Genomic DNA, 26,273 nt, shown 5'->3' on the forward strand with positions numbered 1-26,273 from the left:
GAGAGTTTAATTTTCAACTGCCTGACACTTGGGTAACAGAATGAGGAAAACAGTGCCTGCTAGGTATTTGGTCATGTAGATAATTGCAATAAGGTGGGTAAATCACTGCACTTTTGAATACAGTGAAGTTCCACAGAAAGAACAAGACCTCAGTAAGGACCAGGATCAGGGAAAAGTGACTGGCACAGCTATAGAAGAGGGTTTCACCACTGCCTATGTGGATGTGGGGACAGTTCTCTATCAGGACATGGCTGAGACACTATAGAATAAATCCTCAGATGAGGCTTTGGCTTTTAAAGCTTTTAATGGTAGAAGAAAATCCAAATGAATGGGATTAGTTTGCATAAAAATAAACATGGGAAAAATAAAATGATAAACTAGAAATTAGTTTTCAGAGCTTCTTTTATATCCTGAAAGTATGTTATCAAGCTCCAGGGAATCCACACTCCTTGAGAACTGGGCATGCAGCATAAGCCATTGCCACGTAGATTCATGAAAGCTGCCTGCTGCCTACTGGAGCTTAAGACTCTCCATCCCATAAAGATATTTTAAGAAGAAAATAGGAATTGACAGCATGTCAACTTACAAAAGAAGACAAAAAACTCACACTAAACAATAAGGCAGGTGTTTGTACGGTTTATTTTTGTGATTTACTGATTGACCATGCTGTCAAAACCAAACATTTGACTTTCACATTCATGCTGAGGCCAGAGCCAGGGCACTTTGGCTGTCAACAGGCAACACCGCCACAAGCAGTTGGGTTGTGCATTCCACAGCATTCTTCATTTAAATGTCCTGTTTCCTAAGCATTCAAAATATTCTCATGGTTCCTAAGCTCCTTGAAGATGAAGCCACATTTTGCAGGATTCTGCACTCCTCTTACTTATCCCCCAACATCCTACACACACAGACACACACAGACACACACACACACACACACACACTCCCATGCTCAGTAGACTATCAGCCGGCATTTGTTGAGGTCCATGGTGGTCAGGCTCAGAGCCAGGCTCTGCGATGGTCATCTCCTTTACCTTTCACACCAAGCCCATGGGTGTGAGTTGCCCTCATTGCCTAAGTGAGAAGGGCAGATCACAGAGGATAGGCACATTATTTGACCATAGCTAGAAAGAGATACGGCTCACCCAACCCTTCTAGCACACTTAACTACATCCATAAACATCCAGCCTTACTTTACATTAAAATTCCACTGGTTTGTCACTGATTTGTCCTCTAGAAAAGATGGATAATTTCTACCTTCAAAACAGATTGTTTCACACAGGCCAATGTGGTAGCGACAAAACTGTGATTAGGGTCCTAATTTGTATCATGTTCCTTGGACTAGAAACCCTCTTTGGCCCCTTGTTAGAAGTTTGACTCCTGTTAGAGGAAAGTGCAGTCGCCAGCAGCTCTCTTTCTTGTTCCATCTCTGACAGATGACTGATGACTTTTAGTCCTCATTACCGAGAGAAGAATGCTTCCAAATGCAACATGAGAATGATGAAGAAACTATCCTTTATGAAGCCTATTATATTCTGGGACCAAGAAAGGAGTATTAGGTACATCTCTTCTCATACAATTCTTTTAAGTCCTGCAATAGCTTTCCAAGATAGCACTTTTTAATCAGCATTTTATGTAAGTGGAGGTGGCTCCAAAAGGCCAAATGATTCTCTGTGGGTTACACAGTTAGCAGGAGTAGAAACATTATTCAAACCTGTGTTTTTCTCTCTCCAAAGCCTTTGCTCTTAAACAGAGGTACTTCTCATGAGTTAGTTTGATCCCAGAAAGGGAAGAAACACAGATTATGCACACAAAACTAGAACGTGATTAGCCTTTACTGGGCTACCGGTTTTCCCCATTTCATACTCCATTGATGACAACAGCAATAAGAACAAGAACAACAACAACAACTACAAACTAAGCAACAACCAAAATAAAAAGCCTCACAGCAGGAAAAGTTTATGCATTAATATAGAACACCTAATACATCAGCATATATAGAACTTTGTTTTACACCCATTTGAAAGTTAGAAAAATGATCTCTGCAATATAAGATTCATAAAAACAAAACTTGAACATTAGATTCAATATACTTAGGCTAAAAATAGAGTGGCCCAAATCACAAATCTTGGTAAACTATGTCAAGTTAAATTTCATTTTTAATACTGAGCAGACTGATATGCTGCTAAATGATACTAACTATATTGCATAATACTAAGTGCTATAAAGATTTTACATACCATCATCCTCTTCCTCAAAGCAAAAATTAAAGTGGTCATAGGAAAATTTAAACTCATTTCTGCAAAACTGTCCCCTTGCTTGTGACCTGCAAGGTATTTCCAGTACAGACTCAATGAGCCCTTTCTATGGGGAAGGAGATTCCTCTGTTCCTCTGACCTCAATGTTCACAGAAGGATACTGTAGCTCAAAATAAAATCAGACTTTGGAAGGAAGCTTGAAATATTATGTAGAAAAATCTTGGCAATAAGATTCCTGTTATAGCATAGTCTTAAAGCCAGAGAATTTTATTCGGAAACCTGGCTAACCAGTGATAAAACAACAACAACAACAACAAGAATCACCACAATAAATAGTTTTGAAACTGAAATTTATAATGCTAAGTGCCCTTGGTGTTAGTAAGTCATTTTATAAAAATGAGTAATGTGACATTCTTTAGTATCAAGTTGCATTTTTAGTAATATTATCTGTTAAAATACAAAAACCAACAGAAGCCAAAGTAAATGAAATCGAAGCCCACTTAAAAGGCTGTGCCCTAAATTCCTAGTAAAACCAGCAAACATATAAGTTCTCAGCAAGAGTCCTTAAGTATCAAAAACTGTATCAAACAGATAGATAAGGAAATAAGTTGTACTAAACAATGATCAAAACTGTAAATCTAGATGTTATAATGTGTGCACCAACTCCAGACAGATACAATCATCTGGGATGATACGAAAGGGGTAATAACAATTTTAAAGAGGTTGTCACTTTCTGAAAGTGCAAATCCCCCTAGGGAAGGTGTTCAAATGACATACCAGTCTCTAAAGGCTTTTTGTAAATTATATTACTCCTTTACAAACACCTTATATCATTGCTCTGAAAAAATGTGTTTATGAGGGTGTTGGAGAGGAAAGAGAAAGAGTGATTTCAGAATGATGAAACAGGGGCCAACCATTAAGGTAGCAAGGAGTGGCTGTGGCACAGGGCATTAGTATCGGACAGTGGTTGGACAGAACAGAGACAGGTGGAACCGCGCAACTCTGCTTTGATCTCTGAAACACACACTCATAGAAAATCAAGCCTGAATTAGAGCCATGTTATTTCTGATATTTTAAGCACTTCTAAATACCATGGAAAAGAGAATATTGTAGCTTTTGTTTATCTTTATGTGAGATGTGGCACATTTGCATATCTTTTAGACACAATAAAGTGGTCTCCCTTTATCTGCAGTTTAGCTTTTTGAGATTCAGTTATCTGTGGTGAACTGCAGTCTCAAAATATTAAAATGGAAAATTCCAGAAATAAACAATTCATTGATTCCAAATAACTTTATAGTATATTGTTATCATTGTTCTGTCTCATTAGTTGTTGATGTTAATCTCTTATTGTGGCTAATTTATAAATTAAATTTTATCAGAGGTATGTATATATAGGAAAAACATTAAATATAAGGTGAAATCCGCAGTTTCAGACATCCACTAGATGTCTTAGAATATATTCCCTGTGGATAAGTGGGGACTATTGTATTTGAATTCAAGTTCAAAAAATTTCTTTCTCTAACAGGGTTGGCACAGAAGTGCTACAAGTAAATAGGCTAAGTAGCCTTTACATACAAAGTATAACAACTGACACATGAAGAGAAACAATTATCTACAAAAAAAGGAAAGGCACTAGCTCAAACAGAATTACTTATCCAGGAATCAAGGACTTCCACTATCAGTGAGGAATGAGGTGCCCCAGATAAATCAATAACTGTCAGGTCTAGAAAAGAAATGTAGGTTTCCCTGTTTTAAACAATTCAAAAGGCCAAGAAGCTTCAGAACAAAGTAAACCAGACCAAACATGATGATGGTGTACTAAACACAAAATTGCCGATGTTTACATGCAGTCCAAGTCAATCCCGATATTAGAACTAAAACAAATAATTTTCTCAGCCAGATTTCAGGGCTCCAAAATGAGAGTGGACAATCCCCAAAAGGAGAGCTGTTATTTTCAACCACAAACTGCTAAGTGATGTGACAGGCCCTCACCTGTGTTAAAATACTTAGTTCACACAGCAGCTGGCTCTACACCTCCCAGAAAGCCATGAAATTCAGGGGCACGCTGGGGTGCAGGGATTGAGGTTGTCGCTGATTTCAATGGACAGTTAGATGTAACTATCCCTAAAGCCAGAGATTATTCAACTTCTTTGAGCAACTACTTCTAGAGCCAGAGATTTTATAAGTTCATTATAGTTCACTGGCCAGGTGTTATTAGTACTATAGCAAAGGCTTATATCTCTCTGGACTCTCTCCAGGGGTCTTTAACTATTTTTGACTGTGCATTCCCTCAATACAAACATTTGAGTAGTAACCCCAATATATCCATATTGTAAATTATAGACATTAGTTTCTGTTCTAATGTATTGTGATGGCTATAAAACTTACATAAAATAGATAAGTGAGGAAATTAAAATTATAATATCTTCTTCCTTCAACCCAATCGATCAGGCAGTGCACCACATTTAGAGACAATGACATTTGGGGCATTTTCCTCTAAAACACTTCCACTGGGTTCTCTCCACTTTAGAGGTCCCCAAGTCTAGGAGAAAGCAAGAGAAAAGAGAAATGGGCCTGGACAATTGGCCTTCATAATTGAACCTTTATCCTTACAATAATTAAGCTTGAGAAGAGGCATAGCTGCTTCCTTGGTTGGCAACTAATAGACTCTTTCCGAGAGAGGAGGACAAATAGCTTTTGCAGCCTAATGTGAGAAGGAATGACACAGAGGTATGTCAGCAAATTCACTTTAGCCACTGATTCATCTCTTTCTCATGTAACCTCTTTTCAACTACAGTCAAAATCAAATTGGCAAGAAGACATAAACACATTTTTTTCTCTTCTTTTGGCTGACTCTAATGGTTCTGTAATGTTGGTCAAGCCACTCAATCTCCGTGGGCCTCATTTTTCACAAAAACATTAGTGTTAGTTTTGAGATTGATTACAGACTTCTAGATATAAAAATCTAGCATTATAAGTACAAAATTCTTAAGGAGTTATTTTCCCTCGCTCTGGTTGTTCTTGGGTTCAGAAGGTAGATCTGATATGCACTGACTTAGGGAAAAAAGCATTAATGCGTTTGATTGATGTTTAGCACTTTCCTTGTAACTCATCTAATGATGCAAAAGAAGATGTCTAATGAATTCATAGCTGAAAAGTAAGGCAAAGAATTACCTGTCTTGAGGAACATTAGATGTGACTCCAGGTAAGACATATGCCTTCTTCTCTTTTCTTTATGAACATAAGCACAATCATACATGTACAATACATTTATGTACACCTGAAAATACATATGAAATAAAAAAACAGCATAACCCTAAAGAGTTATGATCTATCTATATGGCTGTCTATTTAGTTACGATATATACATATATAAAATATATATATGATCTATCTATATCTATAAATCAAAGAACTTGATGGGAACAATGTGAAATATTCATATAAATTGCTAACTTGTTAAACACATGAAGTTCAGTAGGATATGGGATTCTGGCAGACTTAGCTTTTGAAATAAACTCATCTGTTCCATGGGAGAGGATTAAGCAGGGCACAAAGGACTGAAGTCCCTGTTACAGTTTACCATTGTCAGTGTAGAAATTTTCTCTAACAAGTTACTATGTGTTCCTCAGTTTACTCTCTCTAAGAAAAGTATGCATGGGATGGGGGGTAAAACCAACATCATTATTTTTCCCGGTAAAAATTGAAAAAAGAAATAAATCTTGTAATAGATGAATGGCTAAATATCCATGGTGCTCAAAAGGCCATTAAAATTATAAAGAGCATATAAAAATAAAATCCATATTACCAAGACGAATGAAAAAGGAGGGACAAAATTATACCTACAATATTAAAATAGGAAAGGAGAGTTAAAAAGCATGGGCTGAAAAGCCAAAGTCATGATTTGCACAATTTCTTTCCATTAGTTTTCCTTTTTTTCCCCCATGCTGTGATATTTTTCATGTTTTTTGACAAAGGAAAAAAAAAGTGGTGTGTGTGTGTGTGTGTGTGTGTGTGTGTGTGTGTGTGTGTGTATTTGGAGAAACAAACTTTAAAATTCATTCATCCCAAAACATAGCTGACTCTTGAAAATGGTAACTTAGATCTTGAGGAATCAAGGCTAGGCATAATCTTCAAATCCATAATCCACTTCAAATCCACTTGCCAAGCCCTATAGGCATCTATAGCAGTGGGCTTTATGAAACTGATATGAACATCAAATTACAGTGTAGCAGGAGGTCTACAGCACATAGGATCCACAAATGGTGGATGAACAACAATAATTGGTGTTAAAAAGGTAGGGCAGGAGAGACAGTCTAAATATCTTCAGAGATTTTAAAACTAAAGTATAAAAATGAAGTTTCCACTTTTCCCTTAAAAGCCTTTTTTTTTTTTTTTTTTTTTTAGGAAATGTAGAATTGAAAATGATGACTGTGAGGAAAGAACATCTGAGGAAGTTTTGATATTGTCACTAGCCATTAAATGATCATTTATTCTTCCACAATATGAATGCTGAGTGAGGAGAAATACTCAGGTACTTCAAAATTTTGAGATAACTGCTTCCTACCATAGGCCACAATGGAAGCATCTATAAACTGCACGTTTTGAATGATTCTGAAGGTCTGAATAAATCAGAGAAATCTGCATTTTCTTCTTGATAACTGAACCATTAGGTAGCATAAAATTTCCTGGTCAGAAATCTGATGAATTCCAGAGGGGTTAAAAGACCACCCGGGAGCATTTTAGTGTAAATTATAGCAACTAGCAACGTTTTTAAAAAAGTCAAACCAAGTATCACCTGTTAATACCTAGTGTAATCCTGAGCTCACAGTCCAGAGCTCAATAGTGAGTCCTGAGCCCAGGTCATCTCAGCTGTTGTGGAGACTGGGGAGACTCAGCAGGAGTGGGATTATGCCCGTTCTCCTGAGGCACTGCGTTTGTTCCACAGGGAGACTATGATCAGGACACTGGGAACAGGGAGGTGTCTACCACAGACCCTACCCTCCAGAGCCCAACAGTCTGGGGAAATAAACAGAAAGCCACCTGACAAATAAAACCAGGAGTGCTAAGTGCCACTATGGAGATGATACTGTGGCCAGAAGAGAAATAGGCTCATGCTTCAAACACAGTAATTAACCAGGCATCTGTTCTTTATGGTCTGGAAAACATGGCAACTTCACTGAACTTGTGGTTATTTGTAGTGTCTTCTGGAAAATTCTGTTTGGGATAGAAATATTTACAGTCTCTCCCTAAAACACACACACACACACACACACACACAAGCACACACACCAGAAGAGTAACAGGAAAGAGCTGGAGGAACAAATACAAGAACCTAAATGGATGCACATTGAGGCCATACTCTTAAGTGAAATAAATAGGACACACGTGTAAATACCGAATAGTTTCTCTAGTGTGAGAAACTGAAAGTGTAAATAAGGACTAAAAGATATAATAGATAATGTGAATAGGGAGAAAAGGGGCAAAGGGGAAGGGGAAGGGGAAAGGAAAGAAAGGAATGGAATTAATATGAGAAAATGAAAAAATGGAAACAAAGTCTTTGTAAATAGGGAGGGATGGAGGGGCTGAAAGAGGGCAGGGGAAGGGAGAAAAATAAGAACCAAGAGAGATTATGTAAAGGTGCAAATTTCCAAAGATGAATGTCATTATATTGTACACCTAAAATGTACCAATAAAATAAAATTAAAAGAAAAAACAAACAAACAAGAACCTGAGCTGGGCTGTAAAGCTGGGTCCACAGGCCTCTGTATCAGCCTCTCCCACTTCTGCTGTTTGCTTAACAGTACACTTGGTTGACCACAGAGAATGTTTTGTTTTAATTTTTCTTTTGATTAAGTAAAGATAGGTGTAAAAAAATAACATCTCCCATTTCAGGGACAGATTTGACTAACCCAGCTCTTTCTCCCCCCCTAAGCTGGACAAAGAGGCCTGAACACAACAGATTTCAGCACCCAACATACCATGAGATTAAAGCCTAAATTTTCAACTCAAATTCTCTGAAACAGACCAACAGCATGATGGCACCTCATAGTAGTAGGCGACTTTAGAGGGTGGATAATTTTGGAGGAAGGATAATTAAGAGAAGCCTGATTTAGAAAATGGAGGTTAGAATGGCTTTGAGATTCCTCTCTGGGGAGGTGCAGAGAGGGAAGAGGAAGCCAAATTGAAAGGGAAAGGGGCAAAATTATGGAGAGGGAGATAGAAAACCCATAAGACCAAATTTGGGGTATCATTTGGAATTATCTCACATGACATGGATTACAGATGTGTGTCATAGATATAAATGGACATGTTTAAAATACTGCAGATGAATTATCTCTGAATGGCAAGAACCAATGGGTGTTCCACTAGTGACAAGAAAACATTGTTCATAAAGCTGAGTGCATTCTGTGTATTAGGTATTATACAAACACATACATAAAGCTCAGTTACTCTTTAAGATACCATTGGGATATGGATATTATTCCATTTTAGAGATGACAAAACTGAAGCTCAAAGTCACGACAAAGCCCGCGCTCAGGATTTTACCATAAGTCAGTCATTCCTAAGCCTGTGTTCTGCAACAGTTGGGGTGGAAGACTACAAGAAGCAATAGGGTCTCATTGTATTCTAAGTGCCTCTGACTACTACCTACCCTACACAGAAGCTGATGATGTCAAAATCTCAATACCACAGCCAAGCTAAGTTAATTTAGTTAACTTCTCAAAGCATTGACTTAGAAAATCACCCTGCACAAAGAATCATGTGCATGTATTAAATAGTGCCTTTTTGGTTGGCTGCTCTTTAGGATGCTTGCCAGGGATTCAGTGCCTCACCAGGCGCATTCCAGAAGGAGCACTGCCATAGTTTGCAATCTCCCTAACCACCACTTGCTCTACCTTTGCAATTAGTCAAAACTAATCAAAATGAACATGAGTGAGTCAGCTGTGAAAGTCCCGTTCCGAACAGTGGGTTGTGTGGTGGGAGAGCACACAGATGGAGTTTCCTTTTTAAATGAAATGTTTTGGCACTTGCCTCTGTCAAGAGCTTTCCTTTGTTTCCATCTGGTTTTAGTACTGGAATGCATACAGGAGGGAATGGAAAAAGAAAACCCTGTTGGAGTGCTAAACCACTAGAAAAACTGAAGTGGCTGCCAGCACATCCTCTAAATCCTTAGAGATTAGAAATCTTGCTTAAGGAATGTTGTTACATTCTTTTTTGGGAAAGTGGTAGTTGTGTTCCTCAGACCTACCCCTGCCCTGGAAAAGGAATTAAGAAGTGTGCATACTCGGGAGTTAGATGGACCCAGGTGCAGCTCTTGTTTCTGTGGACCTCTAACTACCGGCCCTGGGCAGCACACTTGCAACTCTCAGCCTCTGTTGTGTCATCTGCAAAGTAGAATTAACAACAGAGGCTGCCATGGGTATTAAATGATATTACTTTAGTCCACTCCTCAGTTATCTGTTGTTAGATCCTCCTATTCATAAGGCTGTAGAAAAGGAAAATATTGCCAGTAATTTTCACAGAAAGAGAGCTAGAACCACAAAGAAACTCTAAAAATTTTTAAGGCATCCACTTTTTATATTACACAACTGAGCAAAACTAATTCACATGTGGCCAGGTCCCTATCAGAAGACACTCTGGATTTCCATAGGAAATTAGCTTTCTAAGACTCAAAAATACATTCATTAGTAGTCTTCTAATATGTAGATTTGATAGCTCAGTTTTTAGCATAAAGAACTATCACCACCAGCCAAAACCAACACAGTTTAAATCTATAGAAGACCAAAGTAATATCAAGACATGGTTATTATAACTGTGAGAAATGGGAAGGAAAGATGGCTGGTTTGGGAAGTGTTCTCTCACCCAATTCCTATGGCTATAAAGGGAAGAGAGCAGAGTAGAGTGCCTGAATGAGCAGGATCCAGAATCAATCTACTTGGGTTCAAATCCTTGTTTTGTTACTAATAACCGATGATCTTGAGCAAGGTAACTCACCTTTGTGCTCAGTCTCCTCATATAAAAAATGAGTTGTTTACCTCATTTGCAACACTGTTGCAAAGATTAAATGAGTCATTATACAGAAAGGATATAGAACCATGGCTGGTAAGAAGGAACTCAGTCAACACCATTATTACTATCACTAGTCCTTTCCACATTAACTACTGAAGAATGTGATGAGTACATGGTAGATACTACAGTGAAGGCCAATTGTAAGTGCCACTGGTGGCCAAATCTACTGGGCCAAAAAATATCTCAAAAGAAAACACTCTCCTTTTAACTCCATGTAACCAGTGGTTGCTGTTGTTATAAATGTTTTAATCAACAGTACCTATGTACATATCACAGAAGAGCTGAATTCTCAATAAACAGTATATTGGAGAATATTGCATTTTTATAAAATAAAAAAGGATTTAAGGATACTCATAGAAATAAGGCATTGGCAATAATTATTTTCTACTGCCTTGTCTTCTCGAGTTACTTAATTTTATGGCTAGATTTATATGCCAAATCTCTATAATAAGGAGATAAAAAGCCCTCCACAGTGAATATTCCATGTGTAGGAAAGCCTATTAATCAATGACATTAGAAATGAGATAACACTACATACATAGGTCAAAAGTGTTCCATGCCTCTGTCAGCTGTGAAGAGTTAGAAAAGAATCTGCCCCCTTAAAATACCACAGTCCCTCTTGAACTAACTCAAAGAAAGTGAAGAGCTGTGGCAATATGAGGTTTACCACTGGGGTCAGGGTCTGGGTGGATTTCCAGCCCTGCTATCTCTAAAACCTCAGCCCCAGGAAGTCATGACCTCTCATGAACACTGGCTCCTTCATCCATGAAATGAAGAGCACATTACCTAATTGATAAGGATGCTGGGGGATTAACTGGAACCTTCAACTCTAGTCTTGGAGGAACCTAATTATGTTTTTTGTAGACAACATAATGCTTCTGAAATTTATCCATGTCGCTGCCTGCATGTATCGGTAGTGCACTTCTTTTCATTGCCAGAGTATTGAACAACATAGATATATAGAAGGAAATTTGAATTATTTCTGTTTTCTTATTATGAATAAAACTTGTGATTGCTTATGCACAAGTTTTTATGTGGATGTATGTTTTTATTTCTCTCAGGTATATATATGCCTAGGAATGAAGTATATGTTTGACTTTATTAAAACTGCCCACATTTTTACTAAAAAAGTTACATCATTTTTTACCTTCCCTTTAGTATGAGTGCATGTGTTACTCTACATGCTTGTCAGCACTTAGTATTGTCAGTATTTTAAATTTTTATCATTGCTGAAAGAAAAGTGGAAACTGATGCTTACGCATACTAATCATAGAAGCATCTCACTATACAAGCATTCCTATAACATTTGAGTAGTTAATCAGGGAGTCCAAGAAGAAACACTCAAATTCTTAAGAAAATATGAATGAACTGGAAAATTATTATTTTTTTCTGATAGAATTACAGGCTGCATTACTCAAGAAAGATCACCTTATTTCCCCTACTCTAGTACCTTCGTTTTGGCTACCTACAGGATATATAATGCACTCAGAAGAGAATACTTTCATTCTTGTTTTTTGCTTTCTTTTTTTGGTCTTTACCTTAATGCTTCTTGATATTTGAAGAGTGTTTCAAAATTATTTCCAGACCTTGCCCTAATTTGGACAAGGTCTGCCTATTCAAGATGAAGAGCTGCTTTTCATCAGCCCCACCACAATAGTTGAAGGGCCTGGCCTCCTAGAAACCATAGGAAGTTCTTGCTAATGGCAGGAAGGAGACTGTCATTCCTGGGATCAGCTCTCACTTCACAGCCTGCTGTCTGTGGTGGACTACAAAGAAGTCATCCCTACACCGTATAGGAGAAAAGAAGAAACCCAACATCCTGCTTAGTCTGTTAATGAAGCTGCCATTCCCTCCACCTGTAATGCCTGCTCACTCACACAATTCTTCAAATCCAGTGAAGCCCTGCTTTTCTAAAAGCTCTTGTTTCTCCTGAACCAGGTCAAACTCCCCTGATATATTCTTATCTATATTTTTCCTTTGGGTTCTTTTCACAGTTTATAAATCTGTTCATTTTTGGAAGTAACTTATTAATGTATTACTGCTTCTTCTCCGTGGAACTAATGACATTTTCTTATAACTATACCCTCAGCACCTAGAGTGCTCAGCACATAGAAGTTAATTAATAAAAATTGACTAATTCACAAACTGCTAATTAAAACATTACCTTATCGGGACTGGTAACATTGCCTTATTGGGACTTATATGCCTCTAAACTTCATGTAAGTTAGAAAATAGTGGTGATTACTTCTCAGTCACTTGTAAGAAAAAATTAAAACTCCAAAAACAGTGTCAAAGTTTCCTGGCCTTTTCCTGTCCCAATTTCCATTGTACCATCTGATGAAATGTCAGATCTACTTTATCTATCCAGCCTCTCAAAATTCAAAACCATGAAAAGAAAGATTTTTCAGAACAAGAAATTTTCTTTCATTAGAATGCAAGGAAAAAGCAGTCCTCATAGTTTAATATTTTAAACCTGAAGGTCTTGGTGAAGTGTAAAGCAAATTCAGTTACCCAGTAAGTCCCAGGTCATTATCTTCCATGGCAAGGGAAATGGCTATGCTGTTTCAATGAGATGAGGCTGTTAGAGGCCCCTTGTCACCCTTGCACAATCAACAATAAGGAGACAATAGCATATGTCTGAAATTCAAAGAAAGGAGTTCTCTTTCAGTTATAGGAAAAAGTGGAATGATCAAACATACAGTGAATGCTTCAGATTTTAATATTTTATTACAGTAAAAGATACATTGCCATTAATCCTCCTCAAAATATTCCCCTTTGCTCCGAACACATTTATCCCATCATCCTTGCTACTTTCTGAAGAATTTCTGAGAAGTCCTCTTTCATGAGTGTTTTTAGTTGCCACATTGGCCACATTTTCTTTTTAATTGCACCTCATAAGGACACTCATGAAAGAGGCCTTCCAGTATTTCCGAAAGTGACCAGAATGAAGAAAAAAGTATGGTCAAATCAATGGAGAGTATTTGGAGAGGAATTAATGGCAATGGGTCTTTTACTTTAATAATTGTTTTCATTTAAATATTTGCCATATATTTTGATCATACCTATTACACAGGGCAAAACTCAAGTGGCTTCTAGACCATTGATTTTTTCTTCAACTACCCATCTGCAAGAAATCTCAAGGAAACATTGAGTGATTAGACACTAAAAAAACAGAAGTATACATCTGTGCTCTTTCTATGTTCAACTCAGCCCAAATACAAAATAAAATTTATTGGCAAAGGTCTGGGGATTTAGCTCAGTGGCTCTGCTGCCTGCCTCGCAAGTGTAAGGTCCCAAGTACAAAAAAAAAAGAAAAAATTATTCGCCTGTGTGGTAGTTTATATCTAAATGTCCTCCAAGGGGCTCATGTGCTCATAGGTTGGGCTTTGGGAAGGTGGCCGGATTATGGGAACATTATACTTGACAGGAGGTAGGGGTCTGGTCAGAAGAGGTAGGTCACAGAGGGTGTGACCTGGAAGGGTAAATCTCCCTTCCCAGTTTCCCTTTACTTTCTCTCCTTCCTGTTCACCATGCCACAAGCAGCTTTTCTCCCCCATTCCCCTCAGCCATGCTGTCCTACCTTGGAGCCAGCTGATTATAGACTGAAACATGAGTCAAAATAAGCCTTTCCTCCTTTAATTTGTTGGTGTTGGGTATTGTGTTTCAGTGACAAAATAACAAAGAGCATGTACTTTATACATTATTGGCAGAAACAAACTCTAGAATCTAAATTTAAGAATATAAAAATATATCGAAGACCTAAATCTTACAAAAGAATATTAGGTATTAATTAAAGGTTACTTATTTCTTTCACTTAGTCACTAGATACTGAGCCCCTCCTTTATGCCAGGCACTGCTTAGAACACTAAAGAAATACATGTATCTCCTAACAATGACCAAATTTTATCAACCAATTCCTTCTTTAGAAAAGAGAGACCAGTGTTTCAAGGTTGATTCCTTTATATGCATTCAAATGCTTTCTTCTAAGCATTGAAAGTCATTGTTTCCAAATTTCTATGTTCTTATTTCATTTTAATCTAAGATAAATTCACATTGTTTTTTCTGATAAAAGCTATTTCCAGGTTGAAATGAATTCTGACAAATTTAAATAATCAGAGGCTTATTTTTTTAAAGGTAAAAATGGGTCCAAAAAATGAAGTTTTACTCCTACACCACACATGAAAGCAATTTTAAAAAGATGAAGTAAAGTAAGCTTAATTCTTCCATAGTTCCATTAGCAGACATACTATTAAAAATATTATAAATGCCTCAGGTGTCTAGATTAGCATCTCACATAATTCCATGGAAAATTTAACCAAATTTTACCATGAGAAAACTTGGTATGAATCCACAGTAAATCCCACAGATCTCTTATAATCACAAACAAGAAAAAAAAATCCAACAAAATTCTAAGCTTAATAAAACAGATGCTTCTTCCTGACAAGGCAACAGCTGTCAGGCAAAGCCAAGATTTGTGAACACTTCTTTCTCACATTCCATCAAGTGCCAATATTTATCCCAAGGAAAACTATTACTAATTATTGGCAATGTTCTAGAAAAAAGAAAGTCAATGAAACTCAGGCTGCTAGTAATGACAATTATCCAAATACCAAGAATTGTTCTAAAACAAAAATCCCCAGAGGAAAAGACCATTTCCTATGAAAGCAAGTATGAACAAATAAATGTCTGCCAAACTCTTTGCAGAAACCCTTAATGAGCTGTAAAATGCATTAAGATTAAACTTCACTACCTTTCAATATAAAGCAACCTCAAAAGTAGGGATGTCATGAGCAAATAAGGATCAGAAGAAGACACCAGAGAAAATAGGAAAGAAAAGTGGGAGAGCAGATACTTAGAAAATTAATACAACTGTTCTGGATATCTTAGAAGAAGAATTAAATGTTTTAAAACAGAAGTTATTTTAATAACATCAATGTGATTTGCATTACCTGACAGACAGATATAAGTTAAATATTCGCCTTGACCCCCAGTTGCCAAGAAAGGAATCTTTTTCTTTGTCCTCCTCTTGACTTGGACAGCTCCCAGCATCCTTTCATCAAGAGGTGCAAAAATTTCCTTGCTGATGGCAGATTTGGCACTCATTGTAGAACCAGCAAGGAGGGCACACAGTGAATTTTCTAAAGAAGGAAAATAAAAAATAATTGGAATTGATAATATTATAAGGCTCATATAAGAATAAGCAGCAAGCAGATTTGCAGTTAAAGTACTTTTCAATTTACAGTTTAACCTTTTACTTACTTGAAATGCATCAGAGAAACATTAAAAGCAAGGTCTTGTATTCGTAAAAGCTATGCAAAAATACAAACAAAAAGGGAATACCCATTTACTCCTTGAAATTGTCAAACACTGTGAGACAAGCAGTATGAAATGGGATCTAGGACACTTGGCAATTTCTACCCCTACTGCACCACGCTTAACTGGCAAGCGGTAACCACCCCTAATCCTATTCTGCAAGGAAAAGTTTTTCACACTTCCTGTTGAGAAGTCTTCCCACTGTTCGACAATACTGAAAGTCAGGAAGTTCTTTATGCTCTTTCAAAATCACTGTTAACCCTAATGGAAATCCATTTACCTAATTCCATTCATAATGGCAATAATTATATCAACTTCTACATAATAACTACATATGCACAATTTCCAATGATGAATGTCATTATATTGCATACCTAAAATGTACCAATGATTAGAATGAATAATCGATAATGCAAAATAGGAAGAAAAGGTCCATAGGGGTAGGGGTAGTGGGAGGGGCAGGGGAAAGGAAAGAAAGGGAAAGGAAAAATGCTGAGAAATGGAAAAAATGGAAATAAAGTCTCTGTAAATAGGGAAGGGTGGAGGGGGTGAAGGGAGGGCTAGGAATGGGGAAAAAATAAGAACCAAGATGCATTATGTAAAGGTACAATTCCCAATGAGAAATGTAATTGTGTTGTATACTTACAATGTACCAATAAAAGAATTTAATACAAAAAAAATAACTACATATGCACTAGAAGACCATTAATTGAATCACCCTTCAGCACTCTGATTGGGCTAAATAATGAACTCTTCTTTATCAGTCTCTTGGAATGGACTCTATTTTCCAGCCCTCCCCTGCATGGACTTGCCATGCACTGGACCCTTGTCAAACTCTCCATATTTTCCTTCAGCCAAAATGGATACAGAATTCTAAAAAAGCATATGACTAATGCTAAGTGTTTTGGAAATGTTAGCCAGAAGTTCCAATATGTTATGCTCCTGTGGTTAACTGGCAGTGGGTGCCCAATAATTAAGAAAATATAGTAGTATATTGCTGACTCACAACAAGTACCCCTAAAAAACTTACACACACAAAGCCCTCATGTTATATTTAGCTTTGTACTTCTCTGATATTCTTAATTTTGCTTGCAAGGTCAATCTGAATACTAACCCTGCTTTCGTACAGCTCAACAGCAACTTAGCAAACTTTCTCTATTCTATCACTGTAGTTATAAGTAGTCTGTGACTAATCAGAGATAATTCAGAGATTCTGTATATGGATCAGCAGCACAAACACATATACAGTAATAATAGTAGCTCAAAGTTGATCAGATGGCTATAAAAATTGAGCCAATTGATAAACAAATACCTACCATATGCCACCTTATGTTCATTTCTAGAGTTAGAAAAGAAATATATATGGTCTCTGTCCTCCAGGAGTTGACTGCTAACCACATCAAAAGTTTCACTTAAATTCTCGTGATTTATGAAGGGAGACAATGGGAACATCTCTCTCAATACAAGATTCACAAACAAGATACACTACCACCCATACCTTATCCACATCTGTAACTGCCTGGTAGGAAGAAATAGATTTTAAAAGAGCATCCTTCTGGTTAAAGAAATTTCTCCTAGTTTTAATTCTGTAATAGAGCAGGTTTTCTTACTTGGCACCAAAGAACATATATCAATATATACATCAAGAATACATATCTATAGATCTAGATATCATAGATCTATACCTAGGACTCCTTGTGTTTGGGGCATGACATTTTTTTATCATTCCCTCCAGTTTCTTCATTCTGGCTAAGAAAAAATGACAAGAATGTAAAGAGATCTAATTTTCAATGTGCAGATCACTAAGTGATATGCTCTGATTTCCTGCAAGTTAGCAGACAGAACTACTCCCACCATGTTTTGCACTATGACTTTCCTAGGAAGATATTATAATTTACTGGGAACATTTTTCTTTAAAAAAGAAAGGAACATATACTAGTTCTTTTCTAGCTCCCAGGCCTCCTACCTCTTACCATTTTAGAGAAATGTGAAAAAGCAAGCCAGCCAGGGGTAGCATAGTGGCTTTCAATTATTCTATAAGCAAGGCAGAAAGAAAGCCATAATTCTAAACTCATCAAGCCTTCTTTGACCAGAACCTCCCGAATTGGTCTGTCTGGGTTTGCTTTTTACATCTTGGATTCAGAGTTCTCCAAAACTGTAGTTAAATAGAAAGCTATAATTTTATTGTGTAAAATCTATCAAAAGCAAAGGAAAGAGACAAGCATATTTTACCAAACTTTTAGGGAATCATATTCTTCTTTTAAAAACTGGTGACCTTTTATTGGTTTTTCATACTTATACTCAGTGGCCAAGGACATATGGGAAAAATTAGAAGAAGAAAAATAAAACTGGTAACTTCACTGAACCCAAGTTATAGAATCAAACAAGGCTGAGTTCAAATTTTGCTTTCAACATGTAATTTGTGGGTATATGTGACTGGTAGAGAAATCTCAAAATTCCTGACCTTCAGTCTAATTACTGCAATGTGGAGATATCTTCACCTACTTCCTGCATCAAAAGATCTAAGTGATGGAATGTGTGTGCATCAAGTGCTTGAATAACAAAAAGTTTGCTTAAAATTGGAAACATTTTTATTGATCTTCCTACTACAATATGAACAATAAATGTGCTTCTAAACTTGAAGCAACTGAATAAATGTAGCCATCAAGACCAGCAAGTACTTGTAAATGTAAAACCCAATTTTATTTACCAAAGTCTCATTTTCTCACTCACTGATACAAAACTCTTTACATATAAGTAAAAGGTCTCATACGGAAGGCACTGTACTAAGTGTTACAAGGAAGAAACATTTATAGATTTTAGCATCAGGAAATTCACTAGTAGAGATTATTAAATTGATTTTAAGGAAAAGTAATTTTCTTGCAGGGCAATATTAATAAAATAATGTGTGCACGCATTTAACAGTGTGTGCTGGATAGTGGATTGGAAGGGAAAAACCAAAAAGTAAAAGAGATACTGTTGTAGCTTCATGGCAATAAGTACAGTGTCTCTTCAAAAGTGTCCCAAACCTGTCTGTACATATGTATTTGGCACGGGGAGCTTTTAAAAAATGCATTCTCTTGGGCCTCTCTTTCAGAAACTTGGGCCCCTAAATCAGAATCTTAGGGTTTGTATCTTAAACAACTCTCTAACTGGTTGTTAAGGCTGCCAAGCAGTCATCCTACAACCAAATTTTAAAGCCATTAGCCTAAAGAGGAACTAAAGCCTGGGGTAGTAAAGTTGTGATGGGAAATGAAGAATCATTTCAGGAGAAAATGCAGAAAAACAACACATACGATGTTTTTCTCCTCTTGATTCAATCAAGCAGCTTTATGGGGTCTTACACCTTACTGTTGCTAAATCAATCTCTGGCCCAAGATCAGAACCCCATCTTAAGAAAGAAAGATGAGTACACCAGCAATGGTGAGCTAGTGGCCACTTGCTACTCCAATCTACATCATCCCACAGGAACTCTTCTTTTCCTGGACCACAGTTTCTATAGGACACAACTGCAAAGCTTTTCTATCCAAGAAACCAACCTACAACTGATCCGCAAGTCAAAGCAGCTGGCTGCCTTATGTAGCAGTTGCAGAAATTAATCACAGTTCTGTTTTTCCTCAAGACCGTTTTTTTCTTTTTCTTATTTGAAGACATCTAATTCATGCGCACCCACTTTTGTTAGTATATGAGATGGCTCTTCACTATCCAAGTAACTGAGAAATGAGATTATCCTTTAGGCTAGGAATTAGAAACACAAGGGATCTCTGTGATCAGGTAGATGAAATATATAAGAAAAGGAGTACAGATGTAAGATATTGCAAAGGGAAAACCACCATTGGCAATGTGTTCATTTATGTCCTGCAGGTAGTTCGGGGGGATGGGGGTGAACCCTGCAGACCTTAAATATTTCTCCACTGAGGACAAACCTCCTCTGGTGTGAAAACAGTGCCACCTATTTAGCTTAATGCTACCAAATACTTGATTTATCTAACATTAACTTCTCTGTTTTGATCTTATGTTTAGCATACAATCTTCTAATCACATTTTGGCCCTGGGTGTGCCAACACAAATGTTTTGGACAATGTGCCAATTATATTCCCCACTATAAACAAGCAACAAGAATTCCTAGTTATTAGACATCAGCCGAATGAAGCAGTTAATGTGACTCAGCTCTGAGGCAGATGCACTCAATGTCCCTATATCAAGCCTCAGAATACTTGGGGTTAAGAGAAAAGTAATGTCATCCTGGAATACTTTGGGGAGAATCAGCTGGACTCCCCTAGTGTATGGGAACTCCAGTGAGGTGAACCTGAACAACTTAGAAAAGCAAGAAATAAGATTGTTTTCTAAAATTGGACTTCTCTGCATTGCCACTTTATTTTGAAATTCTACAAGTTCAACTTTAACTCCCACCTATAATGAGATGATACCACTGTAGCTGGGATTGCAAATGTCCCTACTGGCCACGTGGTAAAGGCCTGGTTGCCAGCCTGTGGCATGCTCTGGAGGTTGTGCCTTCTTTGGAAGGTAGGGCCTGAAGCCAGGAAAGTTGGGGGTGCCATTGGGGAGATTTTAGGACCTCTGCTCTTCCTCCTCTCTCCCTTTGCTTCTCGGCCACCATAATATGATCAGTTTTTCTCTACCACATGATATTTGCCCTCATCACAGGCTGAAAAACAGTGAAGTCATGTGACCATGGTCTGAAACCCCTGAAACGGTGCAAAAATAAATGTTTCATCCTTTTTAAGTCGATTTTTCTCAGATATTTTGTCATAGTGCTAGAAAGCTAATGCAGAAACTAAACATATATTCACCTTAGATTGGCTTCCTAGCTTTAAAGCCATATCCAGCTGCAGACTTCCACTTAGAGTTAACCTAGATTCTTCCTATTTCCTCAAACCTCCTTATCTCTGACAACAACAAACTAATAATCAATTTCTGTTAATTTAATATTTCTAGACTCCGCCAGTTTTTGTTTATGTTCATTTTCTCTTCCTTAGTTTGGGTCTTTACTATTCCTGGCCTGAATTATTTTGATGCCATCTCTAAAAGGGCTTCAGTTCAACTCCAACTTCATTGCAATCTGCCCTCTACAATGTCCAGTGTTATGGACTAAGGTGTGAATAGGATTGAAGTATAATTTTGTATTTAATTGTTTCTTCTCCATGTATCAAGTCTTGACCTTGACAAGGAAAGGATCAGTTGAAACCAAGCTGAGAAATATTAAATTACTTCCTTTAAACCCCACAAAATGTAAACACTAAATATTATAAGTCAGATATTACTACACAGTCATTAAACTTAAAAGTAATCTAAATACTGTATATTAATTTTGCTCCTAAGTCCAAAAACTTCATCCAGGAGCCAGAAAACATGCAGCTTGTTATGAAAAGAAAATCTATTTTATTTTTTCTAATTTCATATATTAAGACAAATGAAATAATCTGAGGTCAATTTAGCCTCCTTATAAAAGTTTACCTTAGTATGGTTCACTGTTATAAATACGCAATTTTTAAATTTTACATTACTCTCCAATATGATAGTTCTCAAGATGAAAACATTAATCTAGCCATAGCATTAATAATAAAAAATTGATAAAATTTTTAGTTATAATAGGTAATTTTTTTGATATAGTTGAATTAATACTCTTAATATAAGTAGACACTAAGAAGGGAGTCAGGTAAGCCACTACAATAAACAGATAATTTTAATCTGATAGTAACACCCAAAGCTTAAAAGTAAATCACTACAAATTCAATCATTCTTTACTGATATAAAAAATAAGTGCCAAGGAATAGGCTTCCCTGGTAGGAAATCAGATAGGACTAGAAGATCCAGAACCCATAATTAAGGTTTCACAAGCTTTACAAAATTAAGAATTAATAACATACACAGAAAATCCTCTAACAACATCTTCAGAGTCAGAGACATCTTCACAGGAAAACTAAAAAATATAGAGATATGGATATAAGCCAAATGTTCTCTAGTTTGTTAGAAAAATATTTGAAGATAGACAAAGAAATATTTTAAAAGAGGAGCTCCAAACAAATAGTGTACATCAATACACTATTTGTAGGTGCCAGCCACAGAGATATGGGTGATCATGAGGATCAGAGCCTGAGGCTTGTTTTCCTGAAAACCTCTTCAGTTTATTCTGCTTTACAAACAGTTCAGAGTCACTCTTTGAGGGTTTTTTTTCTTTGTTTAATGAATTATTTATAAAGTAAAGAAAAATATTCCATAAACAAAAGTACAAGACAAATGCTCCTAGGTAAACCCCCAGTAATAAATCATTAAAGTTTGTACAGTACTTCAGGAATTTACAAAGTATATCAACATATAATCCAACACAGAGAATCAAGATAGCCACTAAATGTATCTTCCAAAGATTCCTTCAAGACTGTCAATTGGAATCTTAAGATAGGTTTTTATGAATGGTACACTATGTTATTTTTAGCTTACTCCTATTATTCTAAGGATTATGAGCAGTGTTATAATTTGTTGCTCATAGAAATTAATATTTGATTTGCAACTCTTTGAAGTGAAAACTGTTAGAAAAAAAAATAGATGAACATGTACACATGTGTATATTATAGATATATGCTTACCTCAGATACACTTTTTGTTTTTTTGTTTGGTATCGGAGATCGAACTCGGGACCTTGCACTTGCAAGGCAGGCAGTGGCACCGCTGAGCTAAATCCCTGGCCCATAGATACACTTTTAAGTAACAAAATATTACAAAAAAACCTCTACATTCATCAATCTTTATTGGTTAAATACAGTATAGCCCACCTACTCAATGGAATATTATATACTCTTTTAAAATCATGGCTCAGACCTATAAAGGAAACAGGAGATTGTAAAACAGAAAATGAGCTCATGAATATAAAATTGTACATGTACACTTACATACATAAAGAGATGTCTAGAAAAAAGCTTACTGACATGTTACTATGATTATCTCCAGATTTTGAATTAAGAATATCGGTCAGTGAATCTGTACTACTTACTTCTTATAATCAGACTCTGTGAGGTGCTGCTTCAGACATTTTGGTTTTGAGGTATACTTTTTCTTCCAGATCTTGAAGCTGTATGAAAATACATTTTATGGAGATCCAATTATCAGTCTAGTCCTCTCTCCTTTTGACTACAGTCCGGGCATGGTGTTGGGCATTCTAATGGGGAAGCTAGCACTTTTCCTCCTTCAAAGAGCTGCAAGAAGTGAGACATAATAGTGCTTATTTGTAATCCCAGCATTCTGGGAGGCTAAGGCAAAAGGATCTCAAGTTTGAGCCCAGCCTTGGCAATTTAGTAACTTAGTGAGATTTGGGCTCAAAAAGCAAAAACAAACAAACTAAAAAGGCTGTGGATGCAGCTCTGTGTAAAGGCCCTAGGTCAAATCCTACTACTTCAAGAAACAAAAACAAAACAAAATAGAGTAGAAGACATTTTTGTGAAAATAATGGCACCCTTCCTCTGAGTAATTTCAGCAGAATGCCAGGGCCGAAGGCCTGTTGAACAAAGCCAACTACATAGCTTGTGCACTTTTGCAGCAGTGAAAAAACACTACCACCATATACAATGGCACTGCTTATTATTTAAACTCCCTAGGGTGGGAACAGAAGATCTCTTTTCAACCATCAGGCTACTCAATACTACAAGACTTGGTTCTTTCTTTGCCCTGTATATACAAACTCTCCTTTGTAGGAGACGTTATGTTCACAGGATTCTTGGAGCCAGTGACTCATGTCTGCTAAAGTGATAAACCTAGACTATTTTCATCTCCTCTTTCCTTGTTTATATGTTCAGTAAGCTCAGACTTCTTGAAGGTTTGATATCCAAAGAACAAACACTATTTTACATTCAGCCTGAGACCTGGATTTACAGACGTTTCTTTACATTATAGCCATATTTTTTTAACATTCTTGTCAATCACTACATTCTAACTTTAACAAATGATGTTGATGCAGTTATGACACAGTCAAGGATCACCATAAGGATGGAAAACAGGTAGAATACTGGGTTCTTACCTGCTAAGGATTAAAAGCAAAATTTGTGTTTTCTTCTGGGATAGTCAGGGACTTAAAGGCCATTTTTGCTGTGAACCATGACTTCCTTTGGGCCTACAGATGCCCAGTAGGTAACTAAAAATAGAACAGTTTTGACCTTCATTTTGAATCCTTTATTACTATAAATCTTGGGTCATTTCTCTTCTCAGTTCTGCATAGCATATGTTTGTTGATCATTTATGGAGTGTCTGTCAGGGAGCAGCCCTGACAATGTTGATTAGCCCTGAATTTAAGTGACTTCATCCACCTTCAAGACTGAGCATACCAAGATAGGAGGTTTCCAAAGATATTAAGCTTCACCCAGAAGCCTTCAGACATTGTCCTAAACCTGTGATTCCCTGGATTGCAGGAAAAGTGGAGTCCCACATGATGGACAGTCACAGGCAGAGACAATGCTTTCCGGGAAACAGAACCATCCCTCAGATGCAAGGATTCCAGAGCTATTACAACAGGACTGAGTTGATGATCAGCCAGATCCCAGCCCACCAGCTAAATTTTGAAAGCTGTCCTCCTGCCTTTGCAGGTGGGCCAGTCTGAACTCATGTATTAGAATGCACCTCTCCACTACTTAAGCAGCAGTTCTTTCCTATCTTCCCTCTAACTTTTCAACTAAAGATTTTTTTCCTCGCTAAATGTGTGATTTAGGTTTAATTTCCACTTATACTAAAGCAAGGACCCATGGAAGCCAACAACAATATGACAAAGCCAAAAAAACAACAATGCCACTAAGAAAACTACACATAGGATATGCCATTTGGAGTAGTGTGTGTGTGTGTGTGTGTGTGTGTGTGTATTTGCTGGAGATTTAATCCAGTGCTTCATGCATGTTAGGTAAATATCTACCAATGAACTACACACCCAGCCTTTGTTGTTGTTGTTGTTGTTGTTGTCGTTACTATTGCTTTTTATTCTGAGACAAGGTCATGTTGAGTTTCCCAGGCTGGCACTGAACATGTAATCCTTTTGGCTCAAACTCTTTACCAGCTGTGAATACAGGCATGTGCCATTACACCTGGCTGAAGAATTTTTTTAAAGGTGTAAGTCAGTTTTCTTTTGCTTTGACAAATACTGGAGATAAACAACTTAAAGGATGAAAGGTTTATTCAACTCATGGATTCAGGTTTCACCTGATTATTGTTTGGCACCATTGCCTTTGGGCCTGTGACAAGAAGGGCAGTACATGGGGAGCACATGGTAGAAGAGGCTGCTCACCTCATGTCAGCAGGAAGCAAAACCAGACAAAGAGGAAGGGACAGGGCTCCCACTATTTCCTTTAAGGGCACACTCCTAATGACCTAACTTCCCAGGCCCCCTCTCTTATAGGTCCCACAGGCTGGTAATCAAGCCTTCAACAGTGGCTTTAGGGGACATTTAAGAACCAAGACATAACACACAGGATATGCCATTTGGAGGCTATTTTAAGGTGAGATGAAGATTTCATAAGCATCCTTCATTCTAAAAATAGAATCTCCACATTCAAAAGTTTAAGTTCCAAGGACCAGTTAAGCTGGTTCTATGATATCCATTCTGCAGAAAGTAGAAATAAAATAACAGGAGACCAGGGTGGAAATAAAATAACAGGAAACTAGCCTAGAATGTAGCTTGTTATGAAAAACTTATCAATCTAAAATGTAAGAAAAACCTGAGTGGATTTTAAACATATATTTGAAAGACAGTAAAAGGTAGTAAGATTAAAAAAAAGACTCAAATTTTTTGTGGCCCCCAGTTTTACAGAGCACACTTAATTGTGGAATCCAGCAGTTTCTTGGAAAGCTAAACAAACAAACAAACAAACAAAACAATATACTGGTCTGAGAGCATCCCTTATTAGCAGAGACTATTGGAAATAGCCAACTTTATTCCAGTTTAACCATGTTCATATACAGATAAAAGCCACACAAGGATTGATTTTACATGTAAATAAACATTTTAATTATACACCAGGTTCTGTGCTACTTGCTGAGTTAGTATGTTATGTTTGTTTTACTTGTGGTGAAGAAAAAGCAAAATAGGGGAAAAGACACTAAAACCATATATAAAATAAAATAGAAGGCTTAGAGAGTGGTTAAATGTTTTCCCTTTGAGGATAATTTGGTTTATTAAAGAAGTCAGGGATTTAAAAAATCCTACCATTAAAAATAAAGGAAAAATAAATGAACAAAGTCTCACCAAGCAAAAGATCAGCTTTTTATAGGAGATATTTATAGAGTTGAATCAGAGGTAAATATTTTCTTGATTAAGTGAATTCTATTTTGGAACAAACGCGGAATATAATACCAAAACAATAATGAACCTTAAGAGACAAGCTTCAATTTTTCAAGTGTACGAAACCTATAAATGCCTACTTGAAATATAATTGAAAACAAGTATAATTATTTTCTAAAATTTTCTTTTAAATAAGAGTAAAACTTCTTCAAAATATTCTGTAAACCTAACACCAAGTTTTAAAATAATACTCCCTACTTGAGTCCCTGATTCAGAAAATGTCACCACTTCACAACCTTTTTTTTTTTTTTTGGTACCTGGGATTCAACTTGGGACCTTGCGCTTGCGTGGCA

The 26,273-nt window shown here is 36.8% G+C and overlaps 1 protein-coding gene across 4 annotated transcripts in view; it reads right to left on the bottom strand.

The window, feature by feature from the left end:
- Stxbp6 (syntaxin binding protein 6) overlaps positions 1-26,273 on the bottom strand; it is a 271,004-nt gene that overhangs the window by 177,827 nt on the left and 66,904 nt on the right. For 3 of the 4 annotated variants that reach the window (XM_004864058.4, XM_087197040.1, XM_087197039.1), the window contains one exon: positions 15,281-15,469. In XM_004864058.4, coding sequence (XP_004864115.1) covers positions 15,281-15,434 — 154 coding nt within the window. In that variant the 5' untranslated portion in view covers positions 15,435-15,469. Of the gene's footprint in view, positions 1-15,280; positions 15,470-22,656; positions 22,735-26,273 lie in introns of all 4 variants that reach the window. The other variant, XM_021243895.2, reaches the window with a different exon arrangement.

Source organism: Heterocephalus glaber, unplaced genomic scaffold (genome assembly GCF_053883595.1).
Source record: "Heterocephalus glaber isolate CG9 unplaced genomic scaffold, H.glaber_assembly_v1.0 deba00001662, whole genome shotgun sequence".
Lineage (NCBI taxonomy): Eukaryota > Metazoa > Chordata > Mammalia > Rodentia > Bathyergidae > Heterocephalus > Heterocephalus glaber.